This window comes from Cnephaeus nilssonii (genome assembly GCF_951640355.1).
Source record: "Cnephaeus nilssonii genome assembly, chromosome: 3".
Taxonomy (NCBI): domain Eukaryota; kingdom Metazoa; phylum Chordata; class Mammalia; order Chiroptera; family Vespertilionidae; genus Cnephaeus; species Cnephaeus nilssonii.
The window spans coordinates 93,110,418-93,133,407 of NC_137074.1; the positions used below are offsets into that span (position 1 = coordinate 93,110,418).

The 22,990-nt window shown below is 39.2% G+C and overlaps 1 protein-coding gene across 1 annotated transcript in view; it reads left to right on the plus strand.

Annotated features, from left to right (window-relative positions):
• Positions 1-22,990, plus strand: part of GBE1 (1,4-alpha-glucan branching enzyme 1) — a 353,762-nt gene that overhangs the window by 222,989 nt on the left and 107,783 nt on the right. Inside the window, exons 8-10 of the mRNA XM_079766240.1 lie at positions 12,258-12,373; positions 15,096-15,223; positions 19,446-19,544. Coding sequence (XP_079622366.1) covers positions 12,258-12,373; positions 15,096-15,223; positions 19,446-19,544 — 343 coding nt within the window. The remainder of the gene's footprint in view (positions 1-12,257; positions 12,374-15,095; positions 15,224-19,445; positions 19,545-22,990) is intronic.

Consider the following 22,990-nt stretch of genomic DNA (forward strand, 5'->3'; position numbering starts at 1 on the left):
ACATCCCTCGAGGGGTCCCAGATTGAAGAAGGTGCAAGCTAGGCTGAGGGACACCCCCTACCCCCTGTGCAAGGGAGTGCAGTTAGGGGTGACCAGGCCAGCAGGGGAGCTCAGTTTATAAAGTCATTATTATTTCAGAACAGAAAATAAAATTATTTCTCAGATGCTTTATGCTCATATATCTTTAAGATCTTTATTGTTTTTTACCTGTATTTCCTCATTTATTTTTTCCTTATTTATATTTAATACTCTGTATATGTATTAACTTGTTAGTTTCCTAAAGTTATCTTTTGAAATGAAGTTCGCTAAGTACAAGTAAATAAATATTAAATACCTAATTATAAATTTTAATAAGATGATGGGAAATTATCAGTTCAAGAATTTATTTTATTTAATAGAAGTATTATAATAATACTTTATGTAGACATAATAATTAATCTATTACAAGTTAATCAGAAGGGAAACATGAAAAAATGTATATCAATGGTTAATGTTTTCAGACTTTTGCCATTAAAACAAGCTTTTAAAAGCTGATTATCAATTGTGGTTTAGTATTTGTCAATCATGTACATCTTTATATGTTTGAGTCACTGTAAGTTGTTTGGATGTAGAATAATAATTAGCTTCATTCTATATGTAAGGAATGGTTTTTAACATTGTTTGAAAAACAGGGATGTGAATGTATCTATATAACTTTGTCTATACCGTGTGTGGGTGTTTTATAACTGGCTAACCTATAGTGATTTATTCTGGAAAAGAACAATGCCTTGTTCTGATGAGATATGTAATAATTTCATTTGATATCTTACCTATGTTTCATTATAAGGGATGACTTAGCTTGATTTTCTGCTTTCTGGTCCTTGGGCTGTGCAGCTTCTTGGGTTATCAACATTGAAAAAGATATATATTTTATAAGCATTAATGCTTTGAAAAATCACCTTTGATAATAATCTTTTTGAGATAGCAGAGAAATATGAACCGATTTAAAAAGCAACATGAAAATGATTAATTTATTAATCATTCAGGTAATCTTTATTAAATTGATTGGTTTTTGTGATGTTTTATTTTATTTAAAAATATTTATTTATTTAATTGGTTGGGTGACATTGGTCAACCTGAACATACAGGTTTCAGGTGTGGGTTTCTATTTTACAAGATCTGTATATTGCACCGTGTGCCCACCACCCAAATTCAAATCTTCTCCTGTCTCAGTTTTATATCCCACATATGAGTGAAATCATATAGTTCTTAGCTTTTTCTGACTGACTTATTTCACTTAGCATAATGTTCTCAAGTTCCATCCATGTTGTTGTAAATGGCACTATTGCATCTTTTCTTATGGCTGAGTAATATTCCAATGTGTATATGTACCACATCTTTATTCTTTATCCAGTCCTCTATCACAGGACACTTTGGTTGTTTCCATGTCTTGGCCAATGTGAATAATGCTGCAATGAACATGGGGGTGCATTTATCTCTGTGAATACATGTTTTCTCATGTTTCCAGTATATATCCAAGAGAAGGTATATACCTGGGTCATTTGAGGAATCACCAGACTACTTTCTAGAGTGGTTGTTCCAGTCTACATTCCCACCAGCAGTGAATGAGGGTTCCCTTTTTTCCACAATCTCTCCAACACTTGTGTGGGAATAAGTTCTTCCTTGACCCTGCTCGACTATGCCAACTGTTGAGTCTGAGTCCCTCTGACCTCCATGAACACCGGGCATTAGAAGACGGAGAAGACATGAGAAGTCGTGGATATATAAGAGAGTCTTTATTGCAGTCCAAGTAGCCATTACTAACAAGGAGTCATCAGATAAAGCATTCCTGTCCTACATAAAAGCAGCCTCAGTGAACACAGTAGCAAACTGAGCAGCCATCCTATCAAAAACAGCTAACACCTGCTGGTCAGTAATACATCTTCTCCACAACGTAGCCCCTAACATAGGAGCTATACAGGAGCCAGCTACAGGCTGGTCAGTGGCAACTTATATATAAGCTCAAACAAGCTCAAACAAAAGAGGCTTGATGCCAGATAGTGACACCAGTAATTTGGCTACAGAAAGGCACCCCTACACAGTGTATAGATTTTTGCGTCCTTGCTTTTGTACCTGCATATAACAAATTAGCTTTGAACACCTTGATTAGGATTCCCACACTTAGAGTGGCCTTGGGCATCCCATGTACTCTTATTATTGCCTATCTTGTTGATAATGGCCACTCTAATAATTTGGATTTGCATTTCCCTAATTGCCAATTAGGTTGAACATCTTTTTATATATCTACTAGAGGCCCAATGCACGAAATTCGTGGAAGAGTAGGCCTTCCTTCCTACGGCTGCCGATACTGGCTTCCCTCTGGCACCCGGGACCCAGGCTTCCCTCACAGCTTTGGCTTTGCCCGGAAGGTCATCCAGTCTAGTTAGCATATTATGCTTTTATTATAAAAGACTAGGAGCCCAGCACGCAAATTTGCGCATCGCCGCCCACCCACCTGTAGCCCTCCCTTGTCATCCAAACCTGTTCACACAGAGCTCCAGTGCGCCTGGCCCAGCCCCCAAACCCTCTGGCCTTCTCTGGCCACTTCAAGCCCCACCCTCAGTCCCTCCAGTCACCTTGTGCTGGTCCCGCCTTCTCTGGGCGCCTCCCCAATTCTGCCCTGTCTCTGGAGCAATGCGGCGGCTCCGCCCTGTCATGGTGCGGGAGGAGAGCGTGGAAGCCTCCCGCCTGCTGGGCTGTGCTCCTTCCCCTGGCAGGTGGGCTGCGGGGGACATCTGTAATATATATAAAAGCCTAAGTGTCCCTCCAACCATCTGACTGGTAGCTATGACGCACGCTAACCACCAGAGGCAGACGCTCAAAGCAGGAGCTGCCATGACGTGTACTGGCCATTTAAAAAGAAATGGCGCCACGGACCTGGCTTCGACAAACCAACACTCGGCTTTCCCCAATGGGACACAGGCCCCGTCACCACCCCGGAGCGACACCCAACCAAATCACAGCCAATGCTTCCAAGACCCCATGGTGCAAAATGCAACTCACAGCCCAGCCCAGCCCAGAAATAGTTCCTGTGAGTGTTGGGTAATAACATCACGTAGCAACGCCCTACTTACTCTCCCTAGCAACTAGCCTCCTTCGAGTTTCGTCAGCCTAGGAACCTGACTTGCTTTATCGCCAGGTGTAAACATTTCATATTTTAACCAAATGTCTATGAAGCGTTTTCCCATGCCTCATTTCATTTGATCCTCACAGAAGTCCTGGAGTAGATAGATAGGAGACTCAGTAGAATCCTATTTTCTTTTCATTAGACAGAAAAATGAGATTTAGAAAGTTTAGAAACTAGACCCGACTGCAAAGCAGTAATGGTGGAACTTGAAAATGTCTTCAGGTATTCTCACTGCACAGAATATAGTCAAACACTGCTACAGTTAAATATTTTACCTTTTGTTCTCCCTGCATGATCTGCTTTGTGTTAATATTTACTGCTGTGTTGCTCATAATTACCTGAAAGAGAAGTTGGGGTGCTTCACTGGGCTGGAAAAAGTTTAGCTAAATCAGAAAGAAGGTCTAATTAAGCAAGTTCATCTCTCTATATATAAAAGGCTAAGTTGACTCGCACATGCACGATACATATAAAGCTCTTGCTGGCACCAATCACACATGTGTGTTTTGATCTGTTATTGTCGATCATGAATTTGGTTGACACTTCTATAATAGAGAAAGGGCGAATAGCAATATTAACATATTTCTTCTAATTAATTTCCTTTCAATGTGCACGAATCCGTGCACCAGGACACTAGTTTTATAATAACTATGTTCTGGAAGTTTGTATAATTACAGATTAGTGCTTGAATTAACAATTTATCTGATTAGTATTTATGCTGTTTGCTGCCTAAATTTGTTTGAAATTAATGTATGTATAGTAGCTTCACCATAGTCAGCCTAAAATGCAAGATACAGTTTATTATTAATGATAGTGCTATCTAGTATTACATAGTAATAACCACTTTTTGACCATTTAAAGTTTTTCTCTTTATCAGTTTCTATTAACAAAATATGATATCTATTGAGAAAGTATAAGCAAACGTTTTTTCTTTATTGGTTAATCTAATTAAATTAAATTGATAGATGACTTTTTTAATTTTTAAAGATAGAGTAGATAGTTAGATATTACCTGATTTTCAATAGTGACTTTTCACAGTATCTTCCTTTTGAGGGGGGATCAATGGGGAGGAAGTGAGACATCTGTAATACTTTCAATAGTAAAGATACATTTTAAAATATTATTGCAATTTAGAATTCAATTGTTTTATTTGACATGTCATACCTTTATCATAAAAGAAAATATATTTGCTCAAGTTCCATCAGTTGAAAGACCTGGATCAAAACATGTGGTTTTGCTTCATGTTTTTATGATGTACTATTTAATAGCCATTCATCTTCAAAGACTGTCCAATATCTAAGAGGAATGTGTAATTTTTCTTTATATTTGTTACTAGAGGCCTGGCGCACGAAATTCGTGCACGGAGGGGGGCTGTCCCTCAGCCCAGCCTGCACCCTCTCCAATCTGGGATCCCTCTCACAATCCAGGACAGCTGGCTCCCAACTGCTCGCCTGCCTGCCTTCCTGATTGCTCCTAAATCACTTCTGCCTGCCAGCCTGATCACCCCCTAACCACTCCCATGTCAGCCTGATTGATGTCAAACTGCTCCCCTGCCAGCCTGTTTGCCCCCAACTTCCCTCCTCTGCCAGCCTGGTCACCCCTAACTGCCATCCCCTGCAGGGTTGATTGCCTCCAACTGCCCTCCCTTGCAGGCCTGGTGCCTCCCAACTGCCTTCCCCTGCTGGCCATCTTGTGGTGGCCATCTTGTGTCCACATGGGGGCAGGATCTTGGACTACATGGGGGCAGCCATATTGTGTGTTGGACTGATGGTCAATCTGCATATTACTCTTTTATTAGATAGGAGGATAGAGGCCTGGTGCATGGGTGGGGGCCAGCTGGTTTGCCCTGAAGGGTGTCCTGGATCAGGGTGGGGTTCCCTTGGGGCATGGAGCGGCCTGGGCGAGGGGCCTGTGGTGGTTTGCAGGCCGGCCACACCTCTGGCGACCCAAGCAGAGGCCCTGGTATCTGAAATTTATTTACCTTCTACAATTGAAACGTTGTAGCCTGGAGCGGAGCCAAGCCTCCTGCTGGATTGGTGGCTGTCTCTTGGGTTTGTTTACCTTCTATAATTGAAATTTTGTATTCTTGAGTGGAGGCCTGGGCCCGCCAGAGTGTGTGGAAAGCTTGGCTGCTTCTGTTGTCGGGGAAACCCAGTGGTAGCCATCTTGGCTGGGGTTAATTTGCATACTTGCCCTGTTTGGCTGGTGGGCGTGGTTTTGTGTAGTGGAGTGATGGTTAATTTGCATATTACCCTTTTATTAGAGAGGATATTTAGCCACTGTTTAACAATGTCACCTATTTATTAGTATACAATATTAGTAGATGCAGTGGACTAAGTTGCTATATTGAAAAGCCTAGGAGTTTTTAAGTACCACAAATATATTTGAACTATAAAATATAACTTCATCTAATGGATGTTGTTATTTCTGATTATATTTGCTTGCCAAAAAAATTTACTGTTTTATTTTGTTATAAAGTTCAGTGACAGAATGTGAGACAATCAACAGTCTTCGGTTTTAGAGATAGTATCCTAAAAACCTTACTACTGGAATTATGTGGTACAAAATTTCCTTAATAAAGCCTCATTACTTGATTATAGGTTGCCTATTTCAGACATCTAAACCAATTAGAGTACTGATTATTTTGATTGCCATAAAAGCTTAAATGTATATATTATTCATCACTGTATTCAGTTTCTATATCAGACACCTGTGATTTAAACATTTTCAGTGGCGTCTGATTCACAGGAAAGTCAGCTGCATCTCATTATTTTTTCTGGATTTTAGGGATTTGCTCTTGCTGCGTAAAAACATGAGTAAGCTCATCAATTTACTATAGGCAGTATAGATGTCATGATATTCATTTCTTATCTGTTAATCGGTTTAAGATATAACATTAATGACTTAAATAGATTACTTCTCAGACACATTCATGCTGGCCACTAAGAGGTGTGTGTGTGTGTGTGTGTATTTATAGATATATATATATATATATATATATATATATATATATATATATATATTTTGGTGTCACCTTCTAAAAGTCAACATCTAACTCTAATTGTTTGGAAACTAGGCTGCCCTGTGGACTCTCAGAATAGGCTTTAAAAGCCTTCTGTGATATTCTAATTGATTAATTTACTTTTTAATTACTGTTAACATTCAATATTATATATATTTCAGGTTATACACCATAGTGGCTAGACATTTATATAACTTATGGTGTGATTCTCCCATAAGTCTATACCACCCTGGCCTCATACCTAGTTATTACAATATTAATGACTATATTACAGATTATGTACTTTACATCCCTGTGACTATTTTGTAACTGCTGATTTGTACTTCTTAATCCCTTCAACTTGTTTACCCAGTCTCCCAAGCCCCTTTTATCTGTCAACTATCAGTTTGTTCTCTGTGTCAATGAATCTTTCACTTTTATTAGTTCATTTATTTTGTTTTATAGATTCCACATATAAGTGAAATAATATGGTATTTGTCTCTTTCTGTCAATGGAGTAATCTCAAAATCAAAGTCTTGCCTTGTCTGCTAGCACACCAAAGTAAAATTATGCTCTTAAATTCTACTTGATCTTTTTTTATAAGACGCTAATCAACTAGATATATCAACTCTGTCATGGATGGTTCAATGACATTTTGAGGTAGAAAAAGTAAATTGCCTTTTTTATTGTACGTACCTTTGCCAGGCAATTTCATTCTTTGACTCAATACAGATCATTCAGTTGAGATGATTCAGGTCATTCATTACTACAGAAGGTTGAGAATAATTCCAATTAGATAATAATTTACAATACATCATAACCCTTCCGCTTTTCAACCCCCCACCAAAAAAAGGAAAAATGGCACTTAAGAAAATCATGATAGTAGAAATAGTAATAGATATCTTTTGAAATTTATGTTTTTACTGCTACATATTCCTTAAGCTTGTTCTAGTGTTCTATTTAAAAGAAAAATCCTAGATTCAGTGAATTATTTCATTGTACAAGTTTCAGTATGTTATTGTCCACGTGACTACTGGAATGTAGACTGCAGGACAGCAGAGTGCATTAGCCAGAGTTCCTTATGTATATAGGTTTTTAATGTATATTTAAAATTCCTCCACTTGGTTTTGAGGTCTGAGTACCTCTGAGATAATGTGAAGAAGATTTTTTTCCTCCAGTGACTTATAGTAAGTATTTTATAATTATATAACAAATGTTTATTAAATGGCTCTGTTTTTGTGTAGAAAATAGTTAATATAACACAAATAAGATTGCTATCCTTATAAATGCCTGCATGGAAGATGGGTCCTTGGCTAGCATCTGAGAACTTTGATTTCAGGAGGGTTCTCACAATTCCCAGAACTGGAACAGTGGCTGACTGTGCCTAAATTCTTTGTAGAAATAATGTGTCTTATGCTGAATTTCCATGTTCCTTCTGGGTGTCTAGCTTTTGATATATTTACTAGAAATGGAGTCCTTCATGAGTTTCCCTGGTGACCAACAGTTCACAAGTGTTGAGATAATTATTTGCTGGAGGAATTAAGAGGGACTCCATCAGGAGACAACTGTTGGAAGTTTTGCCTAGACTCCTCCTGACTTTGCCCCGTGCAACTTTCCCTGTGCTGATTTTGCTTATCATCCTTTTGCTGCAATAAATCATAGCACGAGCACAACTATCTGCCACATCCTGTGGATCTTCCTGGCGACTGAACCCGAGGTGGTCTGGAGGACCCATGGCACAGTTTGCCTATGATCTTGGATAAATATCTATACTAATTAAATATATTGTTTACATAGTGCAAGAAAAAGAAAAAAGAAGCTACATCTTTATTCCAAAGAGACTATATATGCCTTATGACTTGCTATTTTCTACTTTAAGTTCTGGAATGTGTTCATGCAAGTACTTGTGTGTGTGCTCTGGTTATTTTATAATCTCAGACCTCAGCCTTTCAGGTCCTCTAAATCTCTGATTTTATGACCTGAGAAGAAGCAATCTGTTTTAAAATTAGTTTCATCTGGACACTGAGTTTATTAAGAGTGTTAGTCTGTCTAGATTTATCATGCTATGAAATAGTGGGAACATATTTCTGTCTTTCCCCTTTTCCTGCACTGATAGTTCATAATTTTTCTTAAAGGCAATTATTTATAAGTTGTTACAGTGTGACACTCATAAGACTAGTTTTTTTAAAAAGAAAAAACTTAACTCCTCTCATTAATCTAATTTTAGAAAATGTATATGACTAGATAATTAATATTTTTAACTTTTGCTTTCCATTTGCTGCTATTAACTTCAAAACGTTAGCTCTTAATTTTCTTTTCCCTGAATGTATTTCTTGAAGTTTTGGTAATTAATAAAACTTTCTAGATTTTGTTTCTTTATTATTTTTGTTATAGACAGTTTGCTCCTCTATAACATTTTGTATATCTCTTTTCTGTCTCTATAGATGACATATCTATTTAACATTTCATTAGTGATTCATTAAATAGATTATTTTGAAAGCACTGCAAGTTTGATTTGTATCTATCACTTTAATCTTGTGATTTTTTTAAAGGATTGCTTATGTTGATTAGATATTTTTTCAGGTTAAGGGGATTAAAGAGGTATAAAGAATATAATTTAATATTTCTTAACCCTTAGAACTTTTTAATTAGATGTTCCATTGTTGTTGTTTATTTTCTGATTATCACAGGAAATTCTTTTTCTATTTATCCATGAAATCTGTCTACTCATATATTAATAAATAATAGCTAAATATGTCATTTTTTAAAATATATTAAACTAGAGGCCAGGTGCACGAAATTTGTGAATGGGGTGGTGGTGTCCCTCAGCCCAGCCTTCACCTTCTCCAATCTGGGACCCCTTGAGGGATGTCCGACCACTCGTTTAGGCCTGATCCCAGTGGACTGCTGGCTCCCAACTGCCCTCCCCTGCAGGCCTGGTCCCCTCCAACTGCCCTCCCTGTAGGCCTGGTCCCCCCCAACTGCCCTCTCCTGCAGTCCTGGACCCCCCCAACTGCCCTCTCCTGTTGACCTGGTCTCCCCCAACTGCCCTCCCCTGCAGGCCTGGTCCCCCCCAACTGCCCTCCCTGTAGGCCTGGTCCCCCCAACTTCCCTCCCCTACAGATCTGGGTCCCCCACAACTGCCTTGCCCTGCAGGCCTGGGTCCCCCCCAACTGCCCTCCCTTGCTGGCCTGGTCTCCCCCCCCCACTGCCCTCCTCTGCCGGCCTGGTCACCCCCAACTGCCCTCCTCTGCTGGCCTGGTCACCCCTAACTTCCCACAACTGCCCTCCCCTGCAGGCCATCTTGTGGCAGCCATCTTGTCGTGGCCATCTTGTGTCCACATGGGGCAGCCATCTTTGACCACCTGGGGTGGCTATCTTGTGTCTTGGTGTGATGGTCAATTTGCATATTACTCTTTTATTAGATAGGATGCAGTTGTATTACTCATTTAGGTCAAGAAGAGATAGATTAAATATTGTAATAACAGGAATCAGAAGAACATTTAGCAACTCTACCCTTCATCAACTCCGATACTTGGGAATGTTTTCTTTTCAGAAATTCTGAATTCATATCATATCCCTTTTCTGGTTTTCATAGAATTGCAAATCATTGGCTCTTTTTTCTGATATTTTAATTTTGTAGGTATTAGGGCACAGTTTTTACATTTGAACCTAAGTCTATCTGGAAAAAACTCACTCCATGATATTTTATATTAGAAATTGATATCTAATGTCCATAAGCCCAAGGTGGTGATATAAATCAGTAAATGGGGTTGGTATAATAAAATGTGGAGTGACAGGAACTGGGAAGAGCTAGAAAATAAGTTTCATCTATACAAATTCACTTGGAAAATTTTAAAGTATTCTGCAAACTAAAAACATCCTTTTAGAATGAGTTTCATCAAATAAATGAGATAGATGTTAGTAATTGTCTGGTCTGGCTTTTATAGATACTAGAGACCCAGTGCATGAAATTTGTGCATGGGGGGGTCCCTCAGCCTGGCCTGCACTCTCTCGCAATCATGGACCCCTCGGGGTATGTCCGATTGCTGGTTTAGGCCCGATCCCGCAGAGATCCAGCAGTTGGACATCCCTCTTGCAATCCAGAACCAGTGGCTCCTAACTGCCTCTACCTGCTTACCTGATCACCTCTAACCACTCTGCATGCCTGCCTGATCACCCCTAACTGCTTGCTTGCCTGCCTGATCACCCCTAACCACCTCTGCCTCAGCCCTCAAAGTCGTGGCTTCGTCTGGAAGGTCATTTAGTTGTCGGGTCTAATTAGCATATTATGCTGTTATTATTATACTAGATGCCCAGTGCATGATTAAATCATGCACGTGTAGGGTCCCCTAGGCCTAACCTGCCATCCAGGCCATATCCACTGCCCCACAAAGCCAAGCACGCTCCGCGGACACTGCTAGCAGCCTGCTCCCCGCTTTTGATGGCAGGGGTTCCGCTGGTGCTGGAGCGGACACACAGCTCCCTGCTTTCAATCGCGGGGGAGCTGGCTGTCTGTCCGCTGGTGCACCAGGCCTTTCCAAAGCCTCCGGTGCGGCAGAGGGTTTTGAAAGGCCTGGTGCAGGAGTGGACAGACAGCCAGCTCCCCCACTTTCGCTTTGGATCGCGGGGGAGCTGGCTGTCTGTCTGCTGGTGCCAGAGCGGACAGACAGCCAGCTCCCCCGCTTTCTCTCCCCGCTTTTGATGGTCCTCAGCAGGACGTAGGCTTGCTGCCCCAGAGGCCCCTTCTGTGCCGTAGCACAGCCATGGCACAGACGCTGAGCTTGCGCTGCCACTGGCGACGTGAGCTCAGCGTCCTGCCGGCCCAATCACCCACACCGTGTCCCGCCCCCCCCCGCGCCTCCTGGCCAATCATGGGCATAGCGAAGGTACGGCCAATTTGCATATTTTTCTATTATTAGGTAGGACTAGAGACCCTGTGTATGAAATTCGTGCATGGGGAGGGGGTGTCCCTCAGCTGAGCCTGCACTCTCTCCAATCTGGGACCCCTCGAGGGATGTCTGACTGCCTGTTTAAACGGGCAGTCAGACATCCCTCTCACAATCCAGGAGCTGGCTCCCAACTGCTCGCCTGCCTGCCTTCCTGATTGCCCCTAACTGCTTCTGCCTGCCAGCCTGATCACCCCCTAACCACTCCCCTGCCAGTCTGATTGATGCCTAACTGCTCCCCTGCCAGCCTGTTTGCCCCTAACTGCCCTCCCCTGCAGGCCTGGTCACCCCTAACTGCCCTCCTCTGCAGGCCTGGTCTTCCCCAACTGCTCTCCCCTGCAGGCCTGGGTCCCCCCCAACTGCCCTTCCCTGCAGGCCCAGTAGCCCCTGACTTCCCTCCTCTGCCATCCTGGTAACCCCTAACTGCCCTCCCCTGCAGGCTTGATCGCCCACAACTGTCCTCCCTTGCAGGCCTGGTCCCTCTCAACTGTCCTGTTCTGTTGGCCATCTTGTGGTGGCCATCTTGTGTCCACATGGGGGCAGCCATCTTGTGTGTTGGAGTGATGGTCAATTTGCATATTACTCTTTTATTAGATAGGACAGGTAGACTAGAGGCCTGATGCATGAAGATTTGTGCAAGAATAGGACTTCCTTCCCCCAGCTGCCAGCACCGGTTTCCCTCCGGCACCCAGGACCCGGCTGCTTCATTCCTGCCACAGCCAGGAACCCAGCACCCGGGCTGCTTCGCTAAGGCCGCCGCTGCCACCTACCACCCACTATCCATCGGGACCTGGGCTGCTTCGCTCCTGCAACTGATAGGCAACCAGGTCCTGGGCTGCTTCGCTCTGGCTGCCACCAGGCACCCAGGACCTGGGGTGCTTCGCTCTTGCCACTGATAGGCACCAGGACTGAGCTGCTTTGCTCCGGCCACCGCTGCCGCCCAGCAGACCCGGGCTGAAGTGGTCAATGGCACCTCATGATGACCAGTCATTTGGTCATGATGCCTCTTGGCCTTTTATTATGATGGTAGTTCTTAAGGTAGAGATTTATAATTTTAATTAATACTCTTAGCAAACAATGTATAACAATTAAGAAAAACACTAAATACCACTGTGGTTAAATATATATTTCTCTTATATTTTAGCTGGGAAGTTTTAAGATTCCTTCTATCAAATATAAGATGGTGGTTGGAAGAATATGGCTTTGATGGGTTTCGTTTTGATGGTATTACATCCATGCTCTATCATCACCATGGAATAGGTATGTAATCTGATCTATTACAGACATAACTAACGATTTGATGTTATTGTTTTACTGGCACATTACAATCAGGTTTGGGGTTTAGTTATAGAAGCTGCCATGACTGTTATTATTGGCTTGATTTTCATTATTTGCATTTTCTCTAGTTATTTCTGATTCCCTTTTGGTAAGAGGTTGTGTATAAACATTTTATAAGTCAGTAAAAGATAATTACTTTCTTTTTTTATGTATATTTTTTATTGTTACAGATGTCTTCCATTTCCCCCTTTAATTCCCTTCTCCCAAATCCCCTTCCCTCCCCCAAGGTCTTCACCACCCTATTGCCTGTATCCATGGGCTATGTATATAAGAATATAACTTACTTGTGTTATCTTAATTTATTTAATAATATGCTAATGTTAATACATGATTTTTTTCTAAAACTGTTTTTTAAAGTAACCATTTATTGTAGCAGACTCAGGCTGTGAATATGACAGCATTTACAATGAAAAATAATAAATGAGAACATTTGTGAATGTGGGGGTTCCTGCATTGAAGAAAATATGTATATTTTAAATATATGTACTCAGTTTAAACTAATTTATAACTTAATTTGTAATAAAAAAATTGATCAGAGTTCTTCGATTTAAAAGTTGTACAAAGAAACAGGGTCACAGAATCTAATTCTTCAATAAATAACATCTTAAACAATTATATTTTTACTAGAGGCCTGGTGCATGAAATTCGTGCACTTGGGGGGGGGGGTGTCCCTCAGTCCAGCCTGCACCCTCTCCAATCTGGGACCCCTTGGGGGATTTCCGACTGCCAGTTTAGGTCTGATCCCTGTGGTATTGGGCCTAAACCGGCAGTCAGACATCCCTCTCACAATCCGGGACTGCTGGCTCCCAACCGCTTGCCTTCCTGCCAGCCTGATCACCCCCTAATCACTCCTGCCAGCCTGATCGATGCCTAACTGCTCCCTGCCGACCTGTTTTCCCCTAACTGCCCTCCCCTGCCAGTCTGGTCCCCCCCCCAACTGCCCTCCCCTGCGGGCCTGGTTGCCTCCAACTGCCCTCCCCTGCTGGCCTGATCTCCCACAACTACCATCCCCTGCCGGCCATCTTGTGGTGGACATCTTTGACCACATGGGGGTGGCCATCTTGTGTGAGGGTGTGAGGGTCAATTTGCATATTACCTCTTTATTATATAGGATGGTCAAATATTTATTAGCAACAACCAATAAAAAATAAAAGGCACTTCAGACTATAGATGTTGAAAAGTGGCTGCCAAGGAAAGACGCTATCTTCTAAGTGTACTAATGTCTGCAGACCCTGCAGCACAGGCATGGAAATGGTCCTGTGAAATGTTCTAGGCACGAAGTTGAACCTATAAAACAGGGCAGGTTTCATTAACTTCCTCCAGTTTTGAGAGTAGCTTATTTAGGAGATGAAAAAGGCAACCCTGGCAAAATTCAAGAAAGATCTGCCATATTTAAACATCTACATGCCCCTGCCAGAACCTTCCTCTGATGAGGGCTAGGAATTTTCCAAGGAATTTTGGAATTGGGGAAATGAACTGAAATCCACAGATATGGGATATGCTTTTTATGGTTAGAAATGGTAAAGGAAAACATTTTTAATTACTTAACATGTTCCCCCTCTGAATGATGAGGAGGGGATTAAGCTCACTGAAATTGCACTGCAAAAGAATATATACCAGAAAAACAATTGAGATTAAACAATTAAAATTAAGACACAGAATATTTAATTCATAAAATTCAATACTAAGGAGAAATTCATTAGGTATCAAGTAGAAAGAAAAATCAATTTACCTGCATGGATGAAAAGAAAAAAAGTATGGGTTCTACTACTCTGTTGGCAATAGCAATGGCTATAAAATCCTTAGGGAAACAAAGTCTGACTCAAGAATTTGATAGTTGAATTGCCATCGAGGTATAAATTTGAATTATACTTGAAAATATCCTTCAGTGATGAAATCCTGTAAAAAAGATGAGTCAAAATAAACTTAGATATAGGGAAGCAGAGGGAAAAAGTGAATCAAAATAAAGAACTGAGATATATGGGAACAGGTGGAAAAAAGGTAGATGTTAAGTACTAATTTGACTTTATTAAAATAAGGGTAAACAACTGAAGTAATGGAAAGTAAATTGTTTAATTTCAATAACTGAAATATACTATAAGCAACCAAAATAAGGAGTTTCGGAAGAGGAGGTAGAAAGATGTTAGAGGATGTTAAAATCTTTCTGTCATCAGAAAATTCATGTTGTATAAATTGAAGGACATATTTAAAATACTATAAACATTATGTCTCAATTTTATGATAGTTTTTTACTTGCTTTTCTTTACTTCAGAGGAATCTAATAGAAGCTAGTTAACATTAACATCCGATGTGACAAAAAACATACCTAAAAGTTGAAATTTAGAATTCCTTTAGGTATCATTTTACTTTATTTCTCTGCTATAAATGTTAATTAAAATGTTAAATCAAAATGTTTAGTTTGTTTGCTTCTCTAAAACAAAAATTGAATGGTAGGATTGTTGATACGGGCTACTCTAAGTGAGATCATATATTTGCTGATGATAACATTATGGGGTATGCAGGCTTATTACACTTTGCTATGATCACAAAACTGGTATCAACAAACTAATCGGTGGGGGCATTTGTACAGAGTTAAGACTTGCATGTTAACATAATGCATTTATATTGATTTTCTATTCTCCAGGTCAAGGCTTTTCAGGTGATTATCATGAATATTTTGGACTACAAGTAGATGAAGATGCCTTGATTTATCTCATGCTGGCAAATCATTTGGTTCACATGTTGTATCCAGATTCTATAACAATAGCTGAGGTAAAGCCATGGTGATCTCTACCCTCTGACCCCCTTTAATATAGAGAACATTTTGTCAGCATACAGTATTTGAATAATTAATTTCATGTTGTCAGTAATTGCATAACTGATGTTGTACCCTGACTTCAGCTACCTTGTATGGCTGGCACATTATTTAGAATTCAGTTTTCCTTCTAGGAGATAGGGTAACTAATTACTTGTCATCATTCCATTGTTAAAAGAGAAAATGCCAATGGTTAGGAAGTAAACTGTCCTACTCAGTGGACAGATCCTTCTACCATGAGACATTCAGCAGAGAAAATAAGTGAATATTCATGGGTTTCTGTCTATTTATTTTTCTTTCCTGGTGTAATCATTAGAGATGGCATGGATTACTGCCTACCAGCTCCTCCGAAGCCTCTCTTGTTCTGATGCGATTACCTTTCTTGTTTACGTTACTGCTCTCCGATTGCTAAATGTTCACTAGTTATTCATGATTACTGAAGGTTCATGATTAACTGTCCCAAAGCTGCACTGTAATGATATAATTCGGTATATGCATAATTGACAATTCCCTCTTGGTGATAAATGTGATAAATTAAGTTTGTTAAATGCTTATGCTAATTTAGATTAGTACTAAACTACCTCTGGTTTCCTGAGTCCTCTGACTTGGATTTATTATTAAATATTTTTATTATTAAAATTAAATTCAGTATATAAAAAATATTCTATACAAAGTACAGTGGTTGGCATATAAAAATAATAAGACTATTGTTAAAAGATTCAGAATTAAGTTGTCTCTTCACATTGTTAGCCTTTAGTTTATTGGAATGAAATGTAGTAATTAGTGACTGTCTCCTTTCTGTAATATTTATTGTTTGTATAGCTTTTATTCATTATTTTACTTTCGTATCATTTTATTCATTATTTCTCAAAATTCCATCTCCAACTAGGTGGTATGACTTTCTGGGTAGGAAACAGTTACTCTCCTTAAGCCTTTGCCTTCTAAATATCTTCTAGAAATAAAGCTATGGATTCTAAATGCCTGGAATAAATTCTTATATAGGATATTTAAAAACCCGAAGATTGTAATACCATTTTGGTGCCCCGTATTATTTCATATTCTACCTACTTACAATTGGCATAGCTTATAAACCTTGCTGGTTGTGCTAATACTTAATGCTGATTATCTTTGAATTTCAATCACACTGTGTTTTAAACTTTTATTTTGCATATATTTTAATTTTATCTTTCAATCAAATATTAGTTTGTCAATTATATTTATGTCAATTCAAATAAAAGATTTGACAAATTATTATAAATAATTAATGGCAGCACAAATCAAAAGTGGGTACTGAAAAAAGAGAAGTAGTTATTTAATACATGAAACTTAAAATTGTTACATTGATCTTTTTGTTCATTTCAAGTAAAATAGTTTCCTCATTCAGGGAGCCCTTGTCTGATTATCAGTGTTTCTACCAATGAAACTTTGAGACTTTAGCCTACTTTTTATTACTTGGTTTTAGATTTTTTAAAACAAGATGTGTCTCCAATTTATTCTACTTAAATTGAAAACTGCTTCAATTTCAATGCATCACTTTTCTAGTGGGAGTCTCTTCAAAATGTGGAATTGATCTTCATGAATTTTTTTTTTAAAGAAAGGAATGTGGTATCATGAATAAGTAATGAAGTTTATATAAAGTCCTATAGTATATATTTGAATGTTTTTATAATGACATTTATTAAAATTGTAACTTTTTTTTCTGAAATATATCTACCACTCCACACAGTTATGTTTGCCATATATTAATTTAAAATATTTTAAATTAAGGTTTCAACCCCTCTGGAATAGTTGTAAGGGCCCTTTAGATATTAAAGAATGAAAACTATTTTAACTCTGTTGAAACCCATGATAATTTAAATATGCTGTGTTTTTTGGTATCAATCTTTTTTTATTTAAAAATATTTATTTTAGTGATTTTTTATGTTTACCTGTTTTTTTCTTTTAATATTTTTAAATGATAGTCATTAATTCTCCACTTTCAAAAGAGATCTATAAATATCCATATGCATTAATGGAGACACTTTCTAGGATTCAGATTTAGGAATCAAGACCAATTGGTGTCCAAATAATTTTTTTAGCATACTCTATTTCCTATCAAAGTATTTCCTAAAGCTACCTTTAGACCAAATATAGAATGCACTTAGTCTTTTCCTGATAAAAATTGTCTTGATCTTTAATATCTGCCTATGACCAGTCTTCTGCAAACTCCTGTTCTCATGGAACCTCTTCTCAGAAGGCCTTGTGTCTCTAATCCCAGTGCCTGACATGGGTGCCTGATATTTAATACATTTTCAGCCAATGCTTATGAGGGATTGAACTTGATAACTAGCATAGCTGTGAAAATGTAGTATATTTTGATAAATATAACTTTTAAAATGTTTTTTCTGTTAACTGTCTTTTTACACTTATTTTTAGTCATCTTTTTTCATGTTATATGCTGTAAAGCACTGTGTAGAAATAAGATAAACTTGACAAATACTTTATTTTTTATGGATGTACTATAGTTACCTATACCTCTCATCCATAAGAAAACCAATTAATAAACTATTTTGGGAGTCCAAAGAGATCATATATTTATTTTTTCCAGCTTTTCTCTGGGAACAATTTGGGGATGGTGTTATGGAAGAACTTAAGTCTCAGAGAGTACATAGTTCATATTCTTTTATAAGAAGAGTTTGGGCAATGACATGAGTAGAAAAGCTTATGAAATGCACAGGGAAAAGTAAATATTTCAAAGTAGATGAAGTACTTAGTACTTGAGGTGAAATAGCATAAAATAATGGTAGAAAGATATAGGTGTCTCCATTGCACTTTCTGTGTACAATGAGCACAACTGTATCACATTGTCACTTCCTGATAATAAGTGTTTGTATATGTATTTAGGTTGATGTTTATGAATCGCTGAAGGTCAGACAGTATGTCTTATGTCTTTAAATCCTGACAGGACTTTCATTCATTCAGTCAGAAATATTTTTTGAGTACCTGCTTCATGCCAGGTACTATTCTGTTCTTCTAAATTCTTGGCATATATTAGTAAATAGCAACAACAACAACAACAAAAAACTTCTGCCCCACAAATCTTACATTCTAACAGCAAGATAGGAAAAAACTAATCAAATAGTAAATTATGTCATCAGTGCTTAATGTACGCTGAATTTGAGTTTTCGATTGTTGGCTATTAAATTATTGATATGCAGTAATATGATCTGATTCATAAAATGTTAATTTGCCAGCAGTTAGTGAAGAGAAACTGGAGACGGTGAATTCTATTTGCACACATCATGATCCAAGCAAGCAGTTATGAAGATAAGATAGTGGCTGTACAAGTGGAGTAAAGGGAAATGATTTATTTGAAAGATATTATTGGCTCATATTCTGGCATTGTTACAATGAAATATTTTGTTATATCTGGGTTTTTATACCATTTTTTTTAACTTATTTGTTTGTTTAACTGAATATATTTATTTGATTTTCAGTAATCTAGTGGTGGCATGACAAAGTAGAAAGTTAGTCTTTAAAGGCCTGACATCTGAGTCCTGGCCCCACCATTGAGAAGCATATATCTTTAGAGATCTCTTCACCTCAATAAGCCTCAATTTCTGTATGTTCTGAATGAAGAGGATCCACTAGATAACCTCAGAGACCCTTTCCAAGTATAACCAACTATACTGAAAGCCATCTTACAGCTTCACTCCTAATGTACTAACTCTACTTTCCAGTTCATCAGAAATGAGCTAAGTGAGCTAAGTGCTCACAAAATACACTGCATGCCAAATAGCAAGCATAGCAAATATATGCTACATGTATTTTTGTGTTTCATGAAAGCAGTAACTAATAAAAATTTTCACAGAGTAGCTCAAAAGTCAGTCTAAGAAAGCATGTGTTAGCAATAATAGTTGTACTATTTTGTGTTCTCTATGTGATAACAAGAAAAAGAAAAATTTAGCCTCGTGGGATCAAAGTTGCCCTGCAATGATCAACACGCAATTTTTTTGGGTGAAATGAGATAGGCTATCACAGTTTTATCTATTTTTACAATTGTGCTATCAAAACACTCCAGAAATCAATGTCTATGTACGTTTATTGTTTTTATTTATTGGCCTTACCATTACTGTCAAAGAAATATTTAATAAAAATGTGAGCAGTATGAAGAGATAATGCTGATGTCCTTTGTTTTAGGATGTATCAGGAATGCCAGCTCTGTGTTGTCCAATTTCCCAGGGAGGTTGTGGCTTTGACTATCGATTAGCCATGGCAATTCCAGATAAATGGATTAAGGTGAGATTTCCTGTAAATATTTTTTGAGTCTGGATAGCATGTATTATGTTGGTTTATTTATTATTTCTTTGCATTTATTTCTTAGTTGTAATTATTAGTTACAGATATTATAATTTAGATACTAAATTCTCCCATAAATGTGTTAAGTCTTGTGCTTCTCAAATTTATAAAAGTTCTAGTTGAAAGTATTCAGAGTTGCACTATTTAGGTAAAGGGGAAAATGTGATTAATATAATGTTAGCTGTGTAAATGGAATTTTGCATTATCAATGCAGTTGTACAAAACTTCAGTGCTCTATGTTTAAAACATGTTAAACTTCATCAAAGCATCCATTTCTGAACCATGTCCAGCACAACCAGAGGTGAACCTGAGTAGGGGAGGTGAAGGATTAAAGAAGACAGATAAGAGGATACAGCTGGGGCTAGGTGGGACACTGTTTTCAGACAATGCCACAGCCTGTAAGCTGAGGCTTTATTTTATAGTCAGATCCCATGAGGCAAAGCAAGGGTCAAGATGTTTACAAAGTTCTTGCGAGTTTCGAATCTACTTAATTACATGCACCTGAGAACTCTTATCAAGCTTTGTTTTGGCAGCACTTACTGCACCTCCCGCAGCCTACATCACTCAGCCACCTGGGACTACAGGTTCGGACCATAAGGTCAAGCTTATAACCATAGCCTTTGGCTATAATTGTGCTGGGAGGGCTTTGCCACGAGAGAACCGTGCCCTATCATTAGTCCGAGGCTTGAACCTGTCCAAACGTTGTAGCCGCTCTCCACACATTTCTTCTGGCAAATTATCAATTAATGTAGAAGATACTCCTTAATTCCCAGTACTTGCTTCATAATATGGTCTTTCCTCAACATATTTTATTCAACATTTAAAAGTCCTTAGCATGTGTCAGTAACTAAAAATGAATAATTGTACATAACACCTTACACATCATTTCTAATACAGTTGTATTAAAATTAATGACAGTTCAAGTAGTTTGTATTGTATTTTGTTTCATTTAATGTTTGCCTACCGACTAAAGCTGTTATATACACTTAGATTTGATAGAACATTTTTGAGTGGTCAACTCCATTATCATAGGCTGATTATGTATAAGGAGTCAGATATGTATTATTAATCATAGCTTTCTGTTGAGCCCTTTAGTGCCGACATGAGCTGGTGCTATGAGATCACAGTGTTAGAAATACTTGACTTTCCATAGAAAAACCTTAGAGCCTATTCTGAAGGAAGTGGTTATTGTACTCATCTCTTCACTCTTTCCTGAGCTCCAGGCAGTTTGTGCAATGCACAGCTATGGCATTAAAACTCTACCAACATGACTTCTGCTTCTCCACTTATAATGACTCTTCAAACATTGCCCACTCAAAAAACAAGTTTTATTGAGAGGACTGATCTTAGAAATCAAACAAATGAACATCTAGTTTTCATAAGTGGGAATGTTACTTCTATTTGTCATTTTAAAAACTGCTGTGGTCTTCAAGTATTTCACCTGGGCTTAAGGTTCTTTATCTACTCACCATCACTTACAATTTCTAATTTTTTACACATTTACCCTAGCAAATGCCAAATGTTACTTTGTAAACCTCCTATTGAGAAGCCTTCACCATTGGCCAGTGTTCTTGCAGATTCAAAAATATTTCAAGGTGTACATCAACCTAGATTTTTTTTCCAAACAATAATAGCTCACAGTGTAATTATTTTCCTTTATTGAATGATGGCAATATTCTTTTTAACTTACTAAACATTATAGTACCCTGTATGCTGAAGGCACCGTACAAGGCAGCATATCATACAGATGGAAAAGTGTATTGTCCTCTGTCTAAGATGTGACCATGCTGTCTGTTTAGATTGTAAATGCTCCAAGGCAGATGCCATCTTCTGTTTCATGTAGTTATTTAAAAATCTTTTTGCATTACAAAAACAGGGCTCTTAGTTTAATAAGATTAGATAGAGTTAAAATAATATGTTTAAAATTCAGAAAATTTCCCTTACTTTTATAAGTTGTACATTTAATAAAATAATTGCATAACTGACTATCATTCCCTCAACTGTCAATGAAACATGCAAGAGTATTAATCCGAATAACTGTACCCAGAATGTCTGTGGCATTCATTGTCATTTACCTTTAGGGTATGAGTTAAATTAGAATGTTATATTCCATTTATGTTTTTGTTATTCAGAAGCAAATTGCTTACTATACTTGTATGATTTCAAAATCAGTAATTTGTAATATGATATTAGTGTAATCGTTTACTGAACAAATGTTTGCCTATCCAAAATATGCCAAATTTGCTACCTCTCACTTAATATTATTTGATCATTTTTATTATCTAACTAGAGGCCCAGTGTACGAATTTGTGCAGGGGTGGGGTCCAGCCGGCCCGCCCCAATTGGGGCTGATCGGCCGGGCCAGCAGGGTGCAGGGGCCGTGGGTGGTTGGCCAGCCCCACCCCGACCCCTGGTCAAACTCCCAGTTGAACGCCCAGTCGAACTCCTGGTCGAGGGGACAATTTGCATATTAGCCTTTTATTATATACTAGAGGCCCGGTGCACGAAATTCGTGCACGGGGGCGGGGTGTGTGTCCCTCAGCCCAGCCTACACCCTCTCCAATCTGGGACTGCTGGCTCCCAACTGCTCACATGCCTGCCTTCCTGATTGCCCCTAACCGCTTCTGCCTGCCAGCCTGATCACCCCCTAACCACTCCAATGCCAGCCTGATTGATGCCTAACTGCTCCCCTGCCAGCCTGTTTGCCCCTAACTTCCCGCCTCTGCCAGCCTGGTCACCCCTAACTGCCATCCCCTGCAGGCTTGATCGCCTCCAACTGCCCTCCCTTGCAGGCCTGGTGCCTCCCAACTGCCCTCCCCTGCTGGCCATCTTGTGGTGGCCATCTTGTGTCCACATGGGGGCAGGATCTTTGACCACATGGGGGCAGACATATTGTGTGCTGGAGTGATGGTCAATCTGCATATTACTCTTTTATTAGATAGGATAGAGGCCTGGTGCACAGGTGGGGGCCAACTGGTTTGCCCTGAAGGGTGTCCCGGATCAGGGTGTGGGTTTTCTTGGGGTGTGGGGTGGCCTGAGTGAGGGGCCTGTGGTGGTTTGCAGGCCAGCCATGTCCCCTGGCAACCCAAGCAGAGGCCCTGGTATCTGGAATTTATTTACCTTATACAATTGAAACTTTATAGCCTGGAGTGGAGCCAAGCCTCCTGCTCGCTCCGTGGCCGGCAGCTGTTTTTGTTGGGGTTTGTGTATATCTTCTATAATTGAAACTTTGTAGCCTGAAGCAGAGGCCTGGGCCAGGAAGGGCAGGCGGAAAGCTTGGCTTCATCTGTTGCCTGGGAAACCCAGCCTCCCTCCTGCTCTCTGTGGCTGTAGCCATCTTGGTTGAGTTTATTTGCATACACGCTCTGATTGGCTGGTGGGCATGG